Source organism: Sminthopsis crassicaudata, chromosome 3, assembly GCF_048593235.1.
Source record: "Sminthopsis crassicaudata isolate SCR6 chromosome 3, ASM4859323v1, whole genome shotgun sequence".
Taxonomy (NCBI): domain Eukaryota; kingdom Metazoa; phylum Chordata; class Mammalia; order Dasyuromorphia; family Dasyuridae; genus Sminthopsis; species Sminthopsis crassicaudata.
This window is the reverse complement of record NC_133619.1, coordinates 211,338,852-211,355,810: the sequence shown is the minus strand read 5'-3', so window position 1 is coordinate 211,355,810 and position 16,959 is coordinate 211,338,852. Positions and strand designations below refer to the sequence as shown.

Sequence of the window (16,959 nt, the reverse complement as noted above, 5' to 3'; positions counted from 1 at the left end):
AAAGATATATGTATGGGTAATTTTTCAGAATTGACAATTGCAAAACCTTTTGTTCCAACTTTTCCCCTCCTTCCCCCTTACCCTTTCCCCCAGATGGCAAGTTGGCCAATACATGTTAAATATGTTAAAGTATAAGTTAAATACAATATATGTATACATGTCCAAACAGTTATTTTGCTGTACAAAAAGAATCAGACTTTGAAACAGTGTACAATTAGCCTGTGAAGGAAATAAAAAATGCAGGCGGACAAAATTAGAGGGATTGGGAATTCTATATAGTGGTTCATAGTCATCTCCCAGAGTTCTTGAACAGTTTTAACATGAGTTGCAAGGGGATATTTCTGAGAAGTTCTAGCTCAAAGTCACCCAGGGAATCAGAAGTGAGCTCAATTGTGCCATGTTCCTGATACATATTTCCCTAGTTTATAGGCTAAAATTGAGCCCATTTAAGTGTTTCTTCCTTGTTGTTTACTTCCTATTTTTGTCTTTTAATAGTTGATTATTATTTTTGCAGTAAATTTTGCAGTAACATTTAACTAAGGATTTTTCTTCTAGTTGTCCTACTTTTTTATTTGGTTCACTTTTGTAAGCCTTCCATTGTAGCTCCAAGCTATATATAAAGCAACTTCCTATAAGAGGTCATACCTATTTTCTGCGGAGAGATAAAATTACCTTCAAAGAATTAGCTTCTTAATGTATTCATGGGAACATGTACTCCTAGAATTGGAAAGAACCTCAAAGGCCCAGTAAGAATAGCCTCCACCTGAATCATGAATTCTCTCTGACAACTTTGATAAGCAGTCATCCAGCTTCCATTTGAAGACTTTAAATGCCAGAAAATTTAGTTCCTTTTGAAGGTAACTCCCTCTGTTGATGGACAGCCCCAATTATTTGAAAGTTTTTCTTTATGTTTCTTCTCTGTGTGTACTTGCCATTATTCCTGGAACTACCTTCTTATCTCATGGAGATGTTGGGAATACAGTTCCTTTGCCTCTGGCAGCTCAGCTTTATTTGTTTGTTTGTTGGTTTATTTATTTATTTATTCATTCTTTTTTTTTTAAACTGAGGCAATTGGGGTTAAGTGAGTTGCTCAGCATCACACAGCTAGGTTCAACTTTACAACATCCCATCCTTACCACCAGCATAGGTGTTGCTTTTTGGCTGAGGCAATTGCCCAAGATCACACATCTAGTAAGTGTTAAGTGTCTGAGGCCACGTTTGAAATCAGGTCCTCCTGACTTTAAGGGTGGTGTTCTATCCACTGTTCCACCTAGCTGCCCTGTTTTATTATATTTTAAATTTTTTCTTAAAAAATTTCCAAAGGATTTATTAATCTTGTTTTATCCTTGCAAAGGAGTTTTGTGGAATGCATGTGTTTAGAACATCAAAGGATTAAACAACTGTTCCAGAGTTACAAGCCAGTATACATCAGACATTATTTGGAACCAGCTTTCCTTGGCTTCTAGGCCACCACCCTATCTAGAAAAAACATTGTTTCTCCCCATGATTATAGAAACTCAAAAGGCACGGTAACAAATGCAAATTAAAAAATCATTATTTGGAATCATAACACCCCTAGTCTCCTTAGTACTCTGCTTTCATCACCCATTACATAAAATCCACATTCTATAAAATTTCTTTTAGATAGTCTAAAAAGTGGATAATCTGCCTGAAAATAATTTGAGAGATGACTAGAAAGCCTAGAAACAGACTTGAATAACCTATATCTACATAATATAACTTTAGGTTTCAATACAATGATAACCTTGATTTTTTTCCTTACAGATACTGCATGCTCGTTATGTTCTAGAAGTATTAGTAGAAGCTAAGAAGATCTTGCAACAGATGCCAAATATCATTCACATATCATCCACTGTATCCAAGGAATTAACAATCTGTGGTAAGGTTAAACTCTGAGCAGCCTTAAAAGGTGAAAGTTGACCTATATTAAGGGGAAAAATAAAACTATTGAATTATCCATGAGGAAAATGCTCATTTCCATTTTCCCCCCTGTTGGATGTAGAAATGACCATGTGACAGATAAGGGATTTTCAGTATTTTCTCAAGGCACACACTTTTCTAAAACAAAAAACCACTTAAATATCTTCTTAGCCCCATCAGTTCATTCCATTTTCCCTCAGAATTCATCTTTCTAGTACTTGTCATTTTCCACTCAGCTTCACTTCTTAGAACTGGATTCCACTGAGCCCCCAGTAACCCGTCTTCAAGAAATTTGCATCTTTCAAAATCCTGTCAGATTTGGTACTGAAGCCTTAGTATCCTTAGTAACTTCTGTTATTCTGACTGAAGTGCTAAAGAGTGAAGCAAGGAACTCCTCCCAAAGCCTCCATTTAAAGAGGATTCCCAGATTAGCCTTCTCTTCCTTTCCTACCTTTCCCAATCCTTCCTTTGGATAGAGACTCCACCATTCCTACTCCCCTCTACTGTCATTCTTTTCAGATTCCTTTTGTTTATTGTTTTCTTCATGTTTGTAGGGCATGGATTGTCTTTCTTTTTCATATTTGTAATTTCCACACTTATCACAGTTCCTGGCACATAGCAGGTATTTAATTAAATATTTGTTTATTGACTAACCGACCAGATTTTTTTCTATTAGTTATGGAGTTGAAGGAGGGTCATAAAAGTGGTTTTAGACATGAAAATATTCTCAGCCTTTGCTGCTGTAATATTTCCTAACTGGTCTTTAGCTTTTAGAAAGAGCAGGGACATTTTTGAAATTTGTCCTTCTGGCACTAAATAAATAATAAGATATGAGATTTTGCTACAAGCAAAGCAAGCCTGATAGAATATTGCTTCCAGATGCACTACACATCATAGTTGGTGAAAAGTATGCAATTGTCATAGAATGGCTAGTGTGGAATAGCAGTCCCAGTAATTACTGAGTTTTCAAGTTACAAAACAATGATGGTTACTCTCCCTTCTTTCTTTCCATCCATCCTTCCTTCCTTCCTTCCTGGTGAGTAGAAAGAAAATTTCATGATCAAATTAGACCATTTCACTTCTAGTATCTGTTATTGGTCACAAGTTCTCAATTTAATAATTTGTACTCTGAGATATGTGAGATGGAACATGGGTGGCTCAGATATTTGATGAACAAGGATGAGCAGTTCATTCATTGCCTTGATTGTATTATTACCTCACAGTTCATCATTATTTCCAGCGCTGTTAACTTATATAATTAGTCAGGCTGTATTTCTATGGCAATATAACAGAAATGTTCTGATTTGTCTTAGGGTGCCAAGTACACTAGGCCAAATCTAAACTTACCTTTATTTTTCTTTGAAACAAGGACCAGGCAAACAGATAAGGATGTCTATAAGATCAAAAGGTTTCTTTAAGCTGAATCTGTAGCTACTTCTCTCTTGTAAACTTACCTTTATGGTTTGAGACCAGGCAAACAGCTAAGGATGTCTGTCTACAAGATCAGGTTTCTTTAATTCTCTAAACTGAATCTGTAGCTACTTCTCCCTTGTTTTCCTCTTTGAGTAAATCAATCTGAGTAGGAATGAATAAGTTGGAAGATTTTAGAGTCTAGTTTAGGACTACATGAAATAACAACAATAACTTTTATTAAGTTTTACAAAGTGGTCAGATTGTTTTGATTCCAAATCTAGTAGTGTATGCATGATGCTGCTTAGCTGCAGAGATAGATGCCATCTAGATCAATTATCAGTCATGATAGGATTTGAACAGAGATTTCTCAGACTCCAAAACCATTGTACCATGTGGCTTCTCATCTGCTCCATTTTAAAAAAAAATTATTTTACAGGTCTTTTGGAGTTAAGTGGCTTACCAAGCCAATAAAGCTAATTGGTAATAGAGATAGGATTAGAGTGCAATTCTCCTGATTTCCAGTCTCATATCTCTAACTGCTTTTTTAGACATCTCATGTTAAATAGTTATCTTAAATTCAACATCTCCAAAACTAAACTTAATAATTTTTGCCCTAAAAACTTCTTATTATTCTTCCTAACTTCACTAGGAGTATAGAAGTCAATACCATTCTTCCAGTCATTCAGGCCTCAAACTTGGGTTTGATTTCTTTGACTTCTTACTATCTCTCACTCCCTATATCCAATGTGTTACCAAGCACTGTTGATTTTATCTTTGCAACAGTTTTCCCAAAATGTCCTTCCTTTCCCTTTGCTATTACTACTTACCTTAGTGCAAGACCTTATCTATTCATGCTTATATTACTGATCTCCTCCTACTTCAATCCAGCCTTTATTCATCTCCCAAAGTGATTTTCCTAACATACAGATTGGACCATTTTCTCTACTACTCAACAAATTCCAGGGGCTCCCCATCACTCCCATAGTCAAATACAGAAGTGTTTGGTGTTTAAAGGTCTTCATAATGTATCCTTCCTCCCTTTCTCCTACACACAACTTTCTAGTTTTCTTACACCTTATTTCCCATCAGTGATAATGGCTTCTTTACTGTTCCATGAACAAGACATTCTATCTTTGGACATTTTCTCTGATTGTTCCCCCCGGTCTAGAACGGACTTTCTTCTCATTTTTGCCAATTGGTTTGCCTGATTTTCTTCAAGTCTCAACTAAAATCACTTCTCCTACAGCTATCATTTCCTAACCCTTAGTTCTAGCGCTATCCTAATTTAAATATTTTTTTTTTCTTGAAGATAGCCTGTTTATACACACATGTGTGCATGCACACACACTTTTATTTTATTTTATTTTATTTTTTTACTTGTGGTTTCCTCCATTTGATTTTGAACTCCTTGAGGGCAGGGATTATTATATTTCTGGAACCTAGCACAGTGCCTGGAATATACTAGGCATTCAATAAATGTTTATTGACTGACTACTTGTCTTGGAAATTATTGGCCATCTTGGCTATAGAACAAAGCAGAAAGAAAATTCTATCTCAGCTTCTGAGGCAATGCAAGATTTTGCACAGACAATTCACATCTGAGCTACCTGACATCTAGGGTCAACAAGGATGATAAAAGTGTGATTCTAAAGTATATAAAGAAGATCAAAGCACATTGGGAGAAGACAAAAGCAGTTACCATGTCATAGGATTATCACATGGGTTCTGGGCAACTAGACTAGCTGGAGTAACCAAAGGAGAAATCTAGAAGTAGAGAATGACTTCAGGCAGCATTTCCAATGCTAACATTCTGCAACTTAATTCAACAGAGTGAGCAGTTATTAAGCACCTACTAGATTAATACATTGTACTATATGCTGAGGATACAAATTTTTTAAAATGAAAAAACTAAAACTAAGACCAATTATGTTAGGAATGGGGGAGCACTCTAGCTTCTTCCCTCTTTGCAGCCTCTTCTGGCTTCCAGTTTCAAGAGAGAAAATAGGAAGAAGTTAATCCTACTTCAGGTTAATGAAGGAAAAGTCTTTGGGAAGAAGGAAACATAAGAGGAGTTGGCAGTCTCCATCCTGTCCTTATCCCTAGTTTGCTATACTGAAGACTTTGGGGAAATTCCCCTTATGTGTGATCTGGTATATTCTCCTCTGTATACCTTCTCTGATTTCTGTTTTGCTATTTACTTGGATAAATGGGCTTCTTTGTGTTTTCATTATGGAGATTTTATGGGAAGGGAATAAAGCTTGGGGGCACTGGTTCCTTCCTCTATTGAATAAGCATTAGAAGTTTAGCTTGAACCTGAAAATCACATCCTCTAGACTAATTATCTTTAAGGGAGCAGATAGAGATAATTCTAGAACATATAATTTTGGAATTTTCTATAGAAAATTATGAAATTGTTAGAAGAATAAAGTAGTAAATGAAATAGCCTAAATGCTTATGGGTCACAAAGCGATAAATGATAATTGATTTGAATTGAAGAGAAAGGAAGAAGAAAAAGAAAATTCTTAGCACTGGCAGTGTTTAAGTATGTCAGAGAGAATTTTTGTGGTCATAAGCAGTTTGTTGGTGACTTTTAGAAATAAGAGACAAACATAAGCAAAGAATATTAATAATAATAATAATAATAATAGTGTTACATTTATAAAACACTTTCCTCATATAGTGATAATAATCCAGTAAGGAAGTATTACACAATACACAAGTATTATCTTCATTCAGAAATAAATAACCAGAGCTTTGAGAGATTTAATGATTTATTAATGGTCAGAGCTAGTATATATCTGAGCCAAAAATTTTTCCAGACCATCTGACTTAAAGCTACCTTTTCTCCTTCCCTCACCCCACCTCTTATCCCATACCACATGACCCAAATTCTAAGAACTGGCTTTGGAAACATAGACGATGGAAAGCAACAAATATAAAGTAACAACAGAGGACTCATAAACTGAAGATAATTAGACAATGGTCCTCAATTAGTTCATATCATTGTGTGATATAATGAATACTATGTCTTTCTATGGAATAATGCTAAATAATGATTTTAACTTTGCTTTCTAGGAGATATACATGGGAAACTTGATGACCTTTTTTTAATCTTCTATAAGGTAAGTAACAGTTTTATTGAATATTTGTATTCTTTTTGGAAGTCAGAATTAGGACAGGTTGGAACATTCATTTTGTTAAGAATGTTTAAAAATACAGCTCTGTCTTATGAGTAGTAAAATGTGGTAGATAGACCATGTGACAAAATCAGAAGGGGGGTCAGCTCCCACTTCATATATTTACTAGCTATGTTACTCTGGGCAATTCACGTAATCTCTCTCTCAGTTCTAATTTATTACAGTAGGTAGCATAGTGCAGAGTGCTGGACCTGCAATTAGGAAGACTCCTCTTCCTGAGTTCAAATATGGCTATAGATATTTATTAGTTGGGTGGTCCTGGGCACATCACTTAATCCTGTTTGCCTCAGTTTCCTCATCTGTAAAACGAGCTGGAGAAGGAAATGGTAAAACATCTTTGTCAGGAACACCTCAAATGGGATCACAAAGAATAGGATATGACTGGAACAATAAAAACTGGGGACAATAATAGCACCTATCTTATTATGAGGTTCAAATGAGATATTATCTGTATTGTAAAGAGTTGTATAAGTTTCAAATTCCATATAAGTGCTGACTATCATTACTATGAATGAGAATAGAGCTATATCTTACAAGCAGTAAGTTTTGGAATTTGGAGTTAGAAGAGTTGGGTAAATCTTGGCTGGACTACTTATTGTTGTTTGACCAAGTCATACTTAATTTGACTTAATTCTTAATTCTCTGGACTTTACCTCCTTCATCTGTAAAATGAGAGACAAGATGATCTGTAGGTTACCTTGTGGTTCTAAATCTTTTTAAAGCTTACATAAAATCCCTGAAAACATAAACTCCTTGAAGATGGGGCCTATGTCAAATTAATTTATTCTGGATAGCACCTTGTTTAACATCCACACATCAATAGGCTCTGAATAAAAAAAGTTTCTAATGATTATATTGATATTCATCATTATTATACAAAATTAGCTTTCAGTCATCTATTTTGCTGTACAACTAAGTTCTCAGATATAAGGAATGTCTTACAATGAGTTCCAAATGGTTTTGCTCCTTAAGATAAAACAAAACAAAAGAACTAAAAATCTAATATGCCATGATTATTCCTCCTTCAGTGACATTCATTTGTATGGATCAGCACACATTGAAGCTGTTTGTAGGGAACAATCTCTTGTGAGATGGCAATTGCAAATGTGAATGTTACACCTGAATAAGACTGAGCATAGATGAAAAATCCAGAGATGAGTATAGAATTAATTACTATAATTTTTGCCAAGTCTTTTCTTCCTGTCCTTCACCTCATCTCTGTTTATGAAGTTCTACAAGGAATAGGCTGAATAACAGAGTTGAATCTGTTCACAATTCTGATATCTCAAGAGGCTAGCAGTGATAAGTAACTATCACTGTTGATCAATCAATATATTTCACTCAGTAATTGTTAAATATTGCTGTATGGAAAATAAAGATTGTTGTGTTTCTAACATCAGTGATGAAAAAAATTTCTCATTTATAAAGTTGGAAGATGGAGAGTTATATGATTAGCGAGATGTTGCTTTCCACAACCTCTCCAACCTAAACAACAAAACCAAAACCAAAACAAACAAAGCCCCCCAAACCTCAAAAAATGGAAATACATGTTAAATAGAGTGAATAAAATTGAATCCATAAGATTCAAAGACAGAAACAGTGTTCTAGATAAAAATTTTTTCATATTATCCCATAATGCATTCCAAATACAGACAAGACAAGCAAACCTAGAGGGTTATGTTTCAGAGATTGGTTATAGATGCTTTTGCCCATTCCCTCAAGGCAGGGGTTATCTTTGAATTATACTCTAGGAGATATGGGAAACTCTGATTCTTCTGAGACAGTTGAAGGAAAGGGATACAATCTCTGTAAAAAAAAAAGGGGGGGGAAGTTAACAGCTGAAGGAAAGGGATACAATCTCTGTAAGGAAAGGGGAGTTAACAGATGAAGGAAAAAATATAATTTTTGTTTGGGAGGGGGAGAGATATATGATAGCTGAGATGAAAGAAAAAATGTCCAAGAATCCAAAGAAAATAAACCAATGAAGGTAGAAGAAAAATAGGTTAAAAAAATTTAAGGCCAAAAGACACTGTACAAGTTTTATATTCTGAAAGAAAAAGAACAAAAGAATCCCCATAAAAAGAAAATTCTATGAATTCCCCAGAAATCAGAAATAGCAGCAAGAAACTCTAGAATGGGTTAAAAGAGAAATAAAACTTTTGAAAAGAAGATAATAGGATGAGAATTAAATTAGAAATATCTTTCAGTGAATTAAAGAAGAGAAGCAATAGGTAGAAAAATTACAACATTCACTAAGTACAACAAGGCATTATCTCTGCTATTGAGTGTGGCTAATAACTTGAGGTCATAAGTTCTGAATTGCAATAGGGAAAAAGCCTTTTGGGTGTCTGCAATATATGGTACCAATATGATAAGCACCCAAGAATGGGAGATACCAAGCATCCTAAGGAGAGGTGAACTCGATTAGGTAAGAAATAGAACAGTTGTAACATCCAATCAGTAATGGAATTGAGCTCAGTGAGTGGTCACTTAACTTCTAGTCTGAGAGAGATGGAAAGACCTTGTCTCATAAACAAATAAATTTTAAAATCGTGGATGAAAATTCCTCCCAAAGAAGTAAAAGTTCTGAAAGAGAATGTAACAGATTTGAAGTAAAAAATACAGAAATAAATTTTGGCAGGATAAAAGCAAAAGACAGTAGTAACTTTACAAGAATATGCATTTTATATAAGCCACAGTAAAATATCAAGATAGGATGTATGGAGCTAAGAGATATAAATATCCATAAAACCCCCATGCCTATCATACCATAGCATATAAAACTATACAACTGCCCAGAATATTTTTTATTATAAAGAACAAGTTACTGATTAGTTCAACCTATTGACTGCTGCTAGAGGAAACCCTCATCTTTGAAATTCCAAGCTGTGGTGGTTAACTTTTATAATATTAATGCTAGTCAATATTTTAAAAGCAATCAAAAAAAGAATTTTAGCCATACTATATCATCAATTTGAATAAACTCAAGAATATTCCAAAGGTATTTGAAATCAAAGAAAGAATAGAACAGGATATTCCAAAAAATAAAGGAACTGAAGTTACATTCCGAATTAAGACAACAGACAAAAGCCCTTCTAAAACCAAAGTAAATTAAAGTGAGATATAAATATATAAAATATAAATAAATACACAAGGGGACAGTGGGAATGGAATAAGCATAATAATTAAGAGTAGAGTAAGAAATAGAAATTTGTTGCACCTGAAACTCTACCTACTATGAGAAATAAGGAGGAATAAAGAAAGAATAAGTAAGGGTGTGGCATAAATGAGAGAACAGAAATCAATATAGAACAGAAGGAAATGGAAATTGGTGAATAAAATAACTGAAAAATTAGAAAAGGACACATCAAAAATATTCTATAAACTAAGAGATGGAGAGGAGGTTGATTTTGAACTACATATTTATCTAATTAGGAAAAGGGAAATAAGAATGGGGAGGAAGCATTTAAGTTATTGAATGAATGAATGAATGCTTTCATGAATGAAAGCAATGTTGAAAATTTTAAGTAAATTAAAAGAATTTAAAGTAGGGCAGATAAAAAAGAGTGATGGGAGGTACCACAATGTATTTAAAATCATCAGGGGAAAATACCAGCTTAAAAAAGAAAGAGAATGATAAATCAATAAAAAAGGAGAGGAAAACACAAACCTAACAACAATCACCTTAAATTTAAATGGATTAAGTAGCAAATAAAACAAAAGGCAAAATAGATAAGAAAAAAACCCCAATAATTTGTTGCATGCAAAAAACACATCTAAAAATAAAGTCATATACAAATAAAAATTATGGACTGGAATAAAATTTATTATGAACAGGTGATTACAAAAATATGAAAGTTGCAATCATTCTATCAAAGAAACAAAAAAATAAAAATTAACAATGTCAAGAGATAAACAAAGAATAATTTTTATTATTATATAATATAAAAGTATCATTATATTTATAGGTACCATAAAGAAACAGCATCAGTGCTCAAAGTATATGTGCCAAATGATTTGTCACCTAATTTTATAAAAGAAATATTAACTTATCTCTGAATGATTAAATGCCCCTCACTTCCTCTACAAGAAAAATAGGTGAATGTGGATGTTGGATGGTTGGTTATTGTCCTTAGAGTTAGAGTTTGTCTGACTATAGTTGATCAGACCAATATGAGCTTGGAGTATTCTGCCAGAGATCAGACTCGAATTGTCCCTATGAACATTTGGGGTGGACTCTAACTTTGTGAATCTCACATTTCTTCTGAGCTAATTCAATTCTGCTTTGTTCATAGAGCATAGCTCTGATGAGGGCATGCCATACTGAGTGGTTGGTCTGTGTCAGTGTTTCTCATGTCATACAATCAATTCCAAAATTCTTGAGAGACCTTGACAGTGCCCTTGTATCACTTTTTCTGACCACCTTGTGAGTTTGTCCCTTCTGCTTATCCAACCCTGACCTGATTACTGAGTCAGGTAAGGATCCCATCCTGAGGTCAAAGCACTAAAAATTTTACAAAAACTTCAGAAAAGTTGATTCTACTCACCATCAGTACATGAAATGTTTACACACTTATAGACAACACAAAATCCAGTAGACCTGAAAGAACAGCTCTTGTTTGAAACAACTTAACAGGCATTGCATCCAAATAACAGAAGATTCTGAAGATCACCTGGCAGGATAAGATACCAGATACTGATGTCCTTCTCCAATTAAACTGCCAAGCATTCCAATCCTACTGCAGAGAGCACAACTCTATTGGACTTGCCACACTGTCTGAATGCCAAACATATGCTTGCCAAAAAGATTATTTTATAGAGAAGCCACATAGGGAAAATATTCACAAAGTAGTCAGAAAAAGCAATACAAGGATATGAATATGGAAAGTTGCAAATGCTGCTAAACATTTTTGATAGGTTAAGTTGATTTGGCTAAACTGTTTTTTGTTTCTAAGTGTTTGCTCTAAGGGAAAGTTTGCTATATAAGGATACAGGGGATGGAGAATATTTAGAAATAAAGTGATATAAAAAACAATAGATATTGATATAATACAATGAGAAGGTTGCATTAGACAGTCTTATGATCCTTTCCTAAATTTCAGGATATCTATGACATAAACACTTTGACAAATAAAGAAGACTATAGAACTGTAAAATATTGTTGCCAATACTAATAATCAGCACACATTTTTAGGACTGTTAGGAATCTAATTTGATCTGTTGGTTTTCTTGAAAGAATTAAAACTTGGATTGTTGTTCCTTAATTTATGATTTTCTTAAGTTCTTTAAAAGACTTCATTAGAGAAAAAGTAATTTTAAAGGAATACTAATCTCAGAATTTTCCTTCCTAGAAAACCCATCTTACTTCTGTATCATGTGAACAATAGTTTAGGTTAGCTCAAGTATTTAATAAAAGGGACATATTGAATCATATAATTTTCCTTGTTCTGTTCAATGATTCATTTTATACCTAAATAATGAACACCCGGCATCATTCAACTCAGAGTGTAATTTCCTCCCTTTTGTAGGCTGCTGTGTTTATTAGCATGATGTTCCTCTTCATAATGAAGCTTGTTAAGACTTGTTAAGAGTGGTTTAAGGGATGTGAATAGTATGTTAGGTACTTTCATTTGCTTTCAATAAATAGAGAATTAATTAGAAACAGTATATATCCCTTTTAACCAAATGTTCAAATTCATAACTGCTGTTGTTAAATAGACTGGTAAAAGGTCACTTTACATAGATAAAAGAAAAATCCTATATTTCCTTGTAAAAATATTTATGAGGGAGATGTATCTTTAAAAATATTTTTTCAGTAATTTAATAAAAAATCATGGGAACAAAATATACAACAAACTTATTAAGTATGTATTATGCACATGTCATAATTCTAGGCATAGAAATAAAAGAATTAAAAATGATATATCCCTTATCTCAAAGACTTATATAGTCTGTTAGTGGATAGGCAATATTTATAGGAGGTAAGGCCGAGGCAGTAAAAAACTACATTTCTAAATATGCTAAATAGGCAGAATCCACATGCTCATTGGGAGAACAAGAGTTTCAGGTGTGATAAGATGTGATGGTAGAACACATTAGTTGTACCAGGAGATTGAGGAGCAAAAAACCAAGAGATAAAGCATTAGTTATGGTCCATATAGGGTTGATAAGTAATTCATGGAACAGCATAGGGACTGAGATCATGTGGTAAAGCATGACTCGTTTGCTTGTTTTTAAGTTTCCCTTTCCCTTATCTTCCTCCTTTTCCCCTTGCCTCCTTTTGCTTTCCTTTCCCGTCCTTTCCCTTGTGTTTCCTTCACTTATCTTTCTGTGCCTTAGTTTCCTCAGCTGTAAAATGGAGATAGTAATAGCACCTACCTCACAGGATTGTTGTGGGAATCATATTAGAAATATTGGCAAAAAGCACTTAGCACAATATCTGACACATAGCAGGTCCTATATAAGGTAAGGGTCCTTCTCTTCTTGTGCTCTCCCCTTTCCTTTCTTTTCCTTTCCTTTTCCTGCTTTGTTATTTCTGGGTCTTCCAAGGGAAAGATTTATGAAGGGGAAAGATAAATAAATAAACATTATAATTTCAACAATATCTTCTAAAGAATTCAGAAAATCACACTATTGAATATACTGGCCTACATTTATAGGCTAATAGAGTTTTGTCAAGATAACTTGCTGGTCAACAAATATTCATTTTCAACAATCCAATAGATAATTTTACTTAAGGATATCACCAGATGGTTAATATCAAAATTACATTGATTGCATGTTTTGCAAATAAAGGTGGATAAGCTGTATATAGTCAACTAAAATAAGACCTGGAACTGACTGTGGCTCAGATCATGAGCTTCTTATTGCAAAAAAAAAAAGTCTTTATTACAAAATTCAGACAAATTGAAGAAAGTAGAGAAAACCAAAAGACTGTATAGGTATGATCTAAATAATGAATATGTATTGTGAATATGAAGTAGAAGTGATGAAGAGAATTAAGGGATTAGATTTGGTAGAATTATGAAGTGAGATTCACAATATTGTGTAGAAGGTAGCAATAAAAAACATGTCAAAGAAAAAAATAGAACAAGGAAGCAAAATGACTGTCTAATGAAGCTTTAAAAATAGCTAAGGAAAGAAGGAAAGGGAAAAGGAAAGGGGAAAAGGGAAGATAAACTCAGTTGAATGCAGAATTCCAAAGAATAGTCAAGAAATAAAGTATTCTTTGATGAGCAATAGAAATAAATGGAACACTTCAATAGAATAGGAAAGATAGAGCTATTTAAGAAAATTAAAAATATTAAAGGAAACTTTCACGCAAAATGGGCATGATAGACAAAAATGTAATAGAAGCAGAAGAGATTAAGGAGGAGCATAAATATACAAGAACTATACAAAAAAGATCTAAGATATCATCAAGGATAACTAATAACTATTAGTACCCATGATGGCATGGTTACTAATCTAGAGCCAGACATCTTGGAGGTCTGATGTCAAATGGGCCTTACAAATCCTTGCTAACAATAAGGATATTTATTGGAGGTAATGGAATTCCAGCAGAGCAATTTAAAATCCTAAAAGATGATGTTGTTAAAGTGGTCCACTCTTTGCAGCACTTTGTAGCATTTGTTTTATGCTAAAAAATTTGGCCACTGAATTGGAAATGATCAATTTATGTCCCAATTTTAAAGAAAGGCAATGCCGAGGAATGTTCAAATTATGGAACAATTGCGCACATTTCACATGCCAGCAAGGTTATGCTTAAGATTCTGCAAATTAAGCTTCAGCAATATGTAAATGGAGACTTACCAGAAGAGCAAGCTGGTTTTCAAAGAGGGAGAGCAACTAGAGAAAGAACTGACAACATTTACTGGATTATGGAGAAAGCAAAGGAGTACTGCTAAACCTTTAGTACACACTAAACCTTTGAGTATGTAGATTACAATGAAATGTGACAAGTCCTTAAAGAATTGGGGGGGTTATCACATCATCTTTTTCCTGAGGAACCTGTGTGCAAGCCGAGAATTCAACATTAAGATTAGGAAAAAAGTGGGACGAGGTTGTATATTGTCAACCTTATTTATTTAATTTGTATACAGAATAAATCATGAGAAAAGACAGACTGGATGAATCAGAAGTTGGAATTAAGGTTGCCAAGAGAAATATCAGCAATCTCAGATATGCAGATGATAACCCTTATAGCAGAAAGTGAAGAAGAATTTAAGCTTCTTGATGAGGGTTGCAACATGCTATAACTGCATTCGCTATTGCTAGCCTCTCCTAATTCCCAGGGCGTTAGAGAAATCTCTGGTAAATATTAATATCAAGCTTACCTCTTCCTGAGGCCTTCAGAAATCCTCTGGCTGCTATCTCATATATGGATGCAGTTTAAGCACAACAGAGCACCCAAGAGTTTACACAGGCAAGCTTAAGAGCTTTATTCATGTGGTTTACATCCTACTCTAAGACCTCTTGCACTTTCTTAGCTCCAGGTGAAAAGGGTCAGGGTCCTTCCCCACTGAGCTTATATCAGATCCATGAGGTCACTGGCACAGCCAATCAGAGATGGAGACACTTCCCATTCCTGATTCGATATCAGTGTTCAGGGTTCCCACTGTGGCTGAGATCCCACTCATGAAGGCAGTCCCTATATACTTATAGCCAATCACGTCTGAGGATCTCCAGGCCATAGGCCTGTGTTACATCCTAACTGCACTTGCCTGGCCTCTCTATTGGACCCTTATAATTCCCCTCTCTTTCAAAGTGGGAACTACTCATCCCACCAAGCTACTTAGCATCAGCTATATATAGTTCGTTTGATCAATGAGATTACCGAGTATCATGCAAGGAGATAGGATGCAAAAGACCAATAAACAAAGGCATGACAGTGAGAACTTGGCTCAACTGTTGCCATAACCAAAAATGGGTAACATGATGTAACATGACTCTATAGAGTCATGCTCAAGGAAATAAGATACCAAAGAGGCAGGATGTCAGTGACATATGTTACTGTAGTAGGATGTCACAATTCTGTAGTTACATTTGTATATATCAGGGTGTCAATGAGGTAGGATGTCATAATTCTAGCACAATTCTAATTACACTTGTTACAATTGTAATTACACTAGCATACATCTTTTGAAAGAAAACACAGATAAAGGTGTCATGACCTGTAGCAAAGTCATATCTTGTAACATTTTTTCAGCAACAATGGCAGGTGGGCTGTTGGTTTTTCACCCACTAATTTAGAGGCATAGTCCTTAAATAGAAAACACAGGGCAAAGCCTCTCCCCAGGCCACCATGTGGCGAGTAGCCATGGGAGAAGCACACAAGCCCATTGTCCATTTAACAGTCTGTTTCTATTGCACATCACCCAAGTTAGTCCATTTCAGCTGCTACACTGGAGCTGCATCTGCTGTCTCTGGTGTCACGGTCAGGAGGGACAGGGCTGCCATCAGCATCTGGAGATCTGCTGACATCTGGCCGATCCCTCTGGGCTCATGTCTGGTCCTTCTCTTCTTGGATCCCCAGGTCACGAATGTCTCTGGTGGGGATCCACTCCTCTGCTGTTGGATCTGCATCTAGAATGAAAAGAATGTACCCGGGGCCCCAAACCCTGACCCAACTTGGGCCTTTCCAGGTGCTATCTAGGCCGTTCCACATCACTGTAGAAAGAAAGTTCTTGTCTTTGTTAGTCAGTCTGTCAGTTAGCTGCACTTTCTGTGTGTGCCAGAAGTGCATTGCTGGGGTGAAATCCAAAGAATTTAAAAATGTAAAATCAAGAGAATTTAAATATGGGAAGCAATCACATGTATATATATATTGCCACATCTTGTACATATCCCAAAATTCCCTTCTCTTGTTTGAATGGGAACATCTTGGGGGTATAAATAGTCTATCCAGTAATGACTTGGCTAGTAGGATAAGAAATGCCATTGGAATGGATAAAGTCAAATTCAATGCAAAAAGACTTAAAGGCAGAAGATGTATAAGCTAATCTATTACCTGTCTTAAAGGCATGTGAAATTCCTACAATGGAAAGATAGTTGATCACATGCCTGACTGCTTCTTCAGATTGGAATGAAGCCATAAGGAAATTGAGAATGTGGAAGAATCAAAAACTAAAACAGCTAAACAAGAAGAAAAAGAATGAAGGCACTAAAGGACCTGTTAGGTGCATATCTAATAATTCTGATCAAACTCAACCTTTTGCTTGACGTGGCATAACAATGAAGAGATTCAGGCCAATTCTAATAGAATTGTGATGGGGAGCTATCTGCATCTAGAGAGAGGACTGTCAGGACTTAGTGTGGATCACAACATAGTATTTTCATCTATCTTCTTGCTTTTTATTTTCTTATTTTTTTTCCTTTGTGATATACTGCCTTTTAACATGCATCACAT

General features: G+C 34.9%; 1 protein-coding gene across 8 annotated transcripts in view; it reads left to right on the top strand.

Moving 5' to 3' along the window:
- The window catches only part of PPEF1 (protein phosphatase with EF-hand domain 1), a 157,106-nt gene that overhangs the window by 70,351 nt on the left and 69,796 nt on the right, over positions 1 to 16,959 (top strand). For all 8 annotated transcript variants that reach the window (XM_074299878.1, XM_074299876.1, XM_074299873.1 and 5 more), the window contains 2 exons: positions 1,786 to 1,900; positions 6,430 to 6,476. In XM_074299878.1, the coding sequence (XP_074155979.1) occupies positions 1,786 to 1,900; positions 6,430 to 6,476 (162 nt within the window). The remainder of the gene's footprint in view (positions 1 to 1,785; positions 1,901 to 6,429; positions 6,477 to 16,959) is intronic.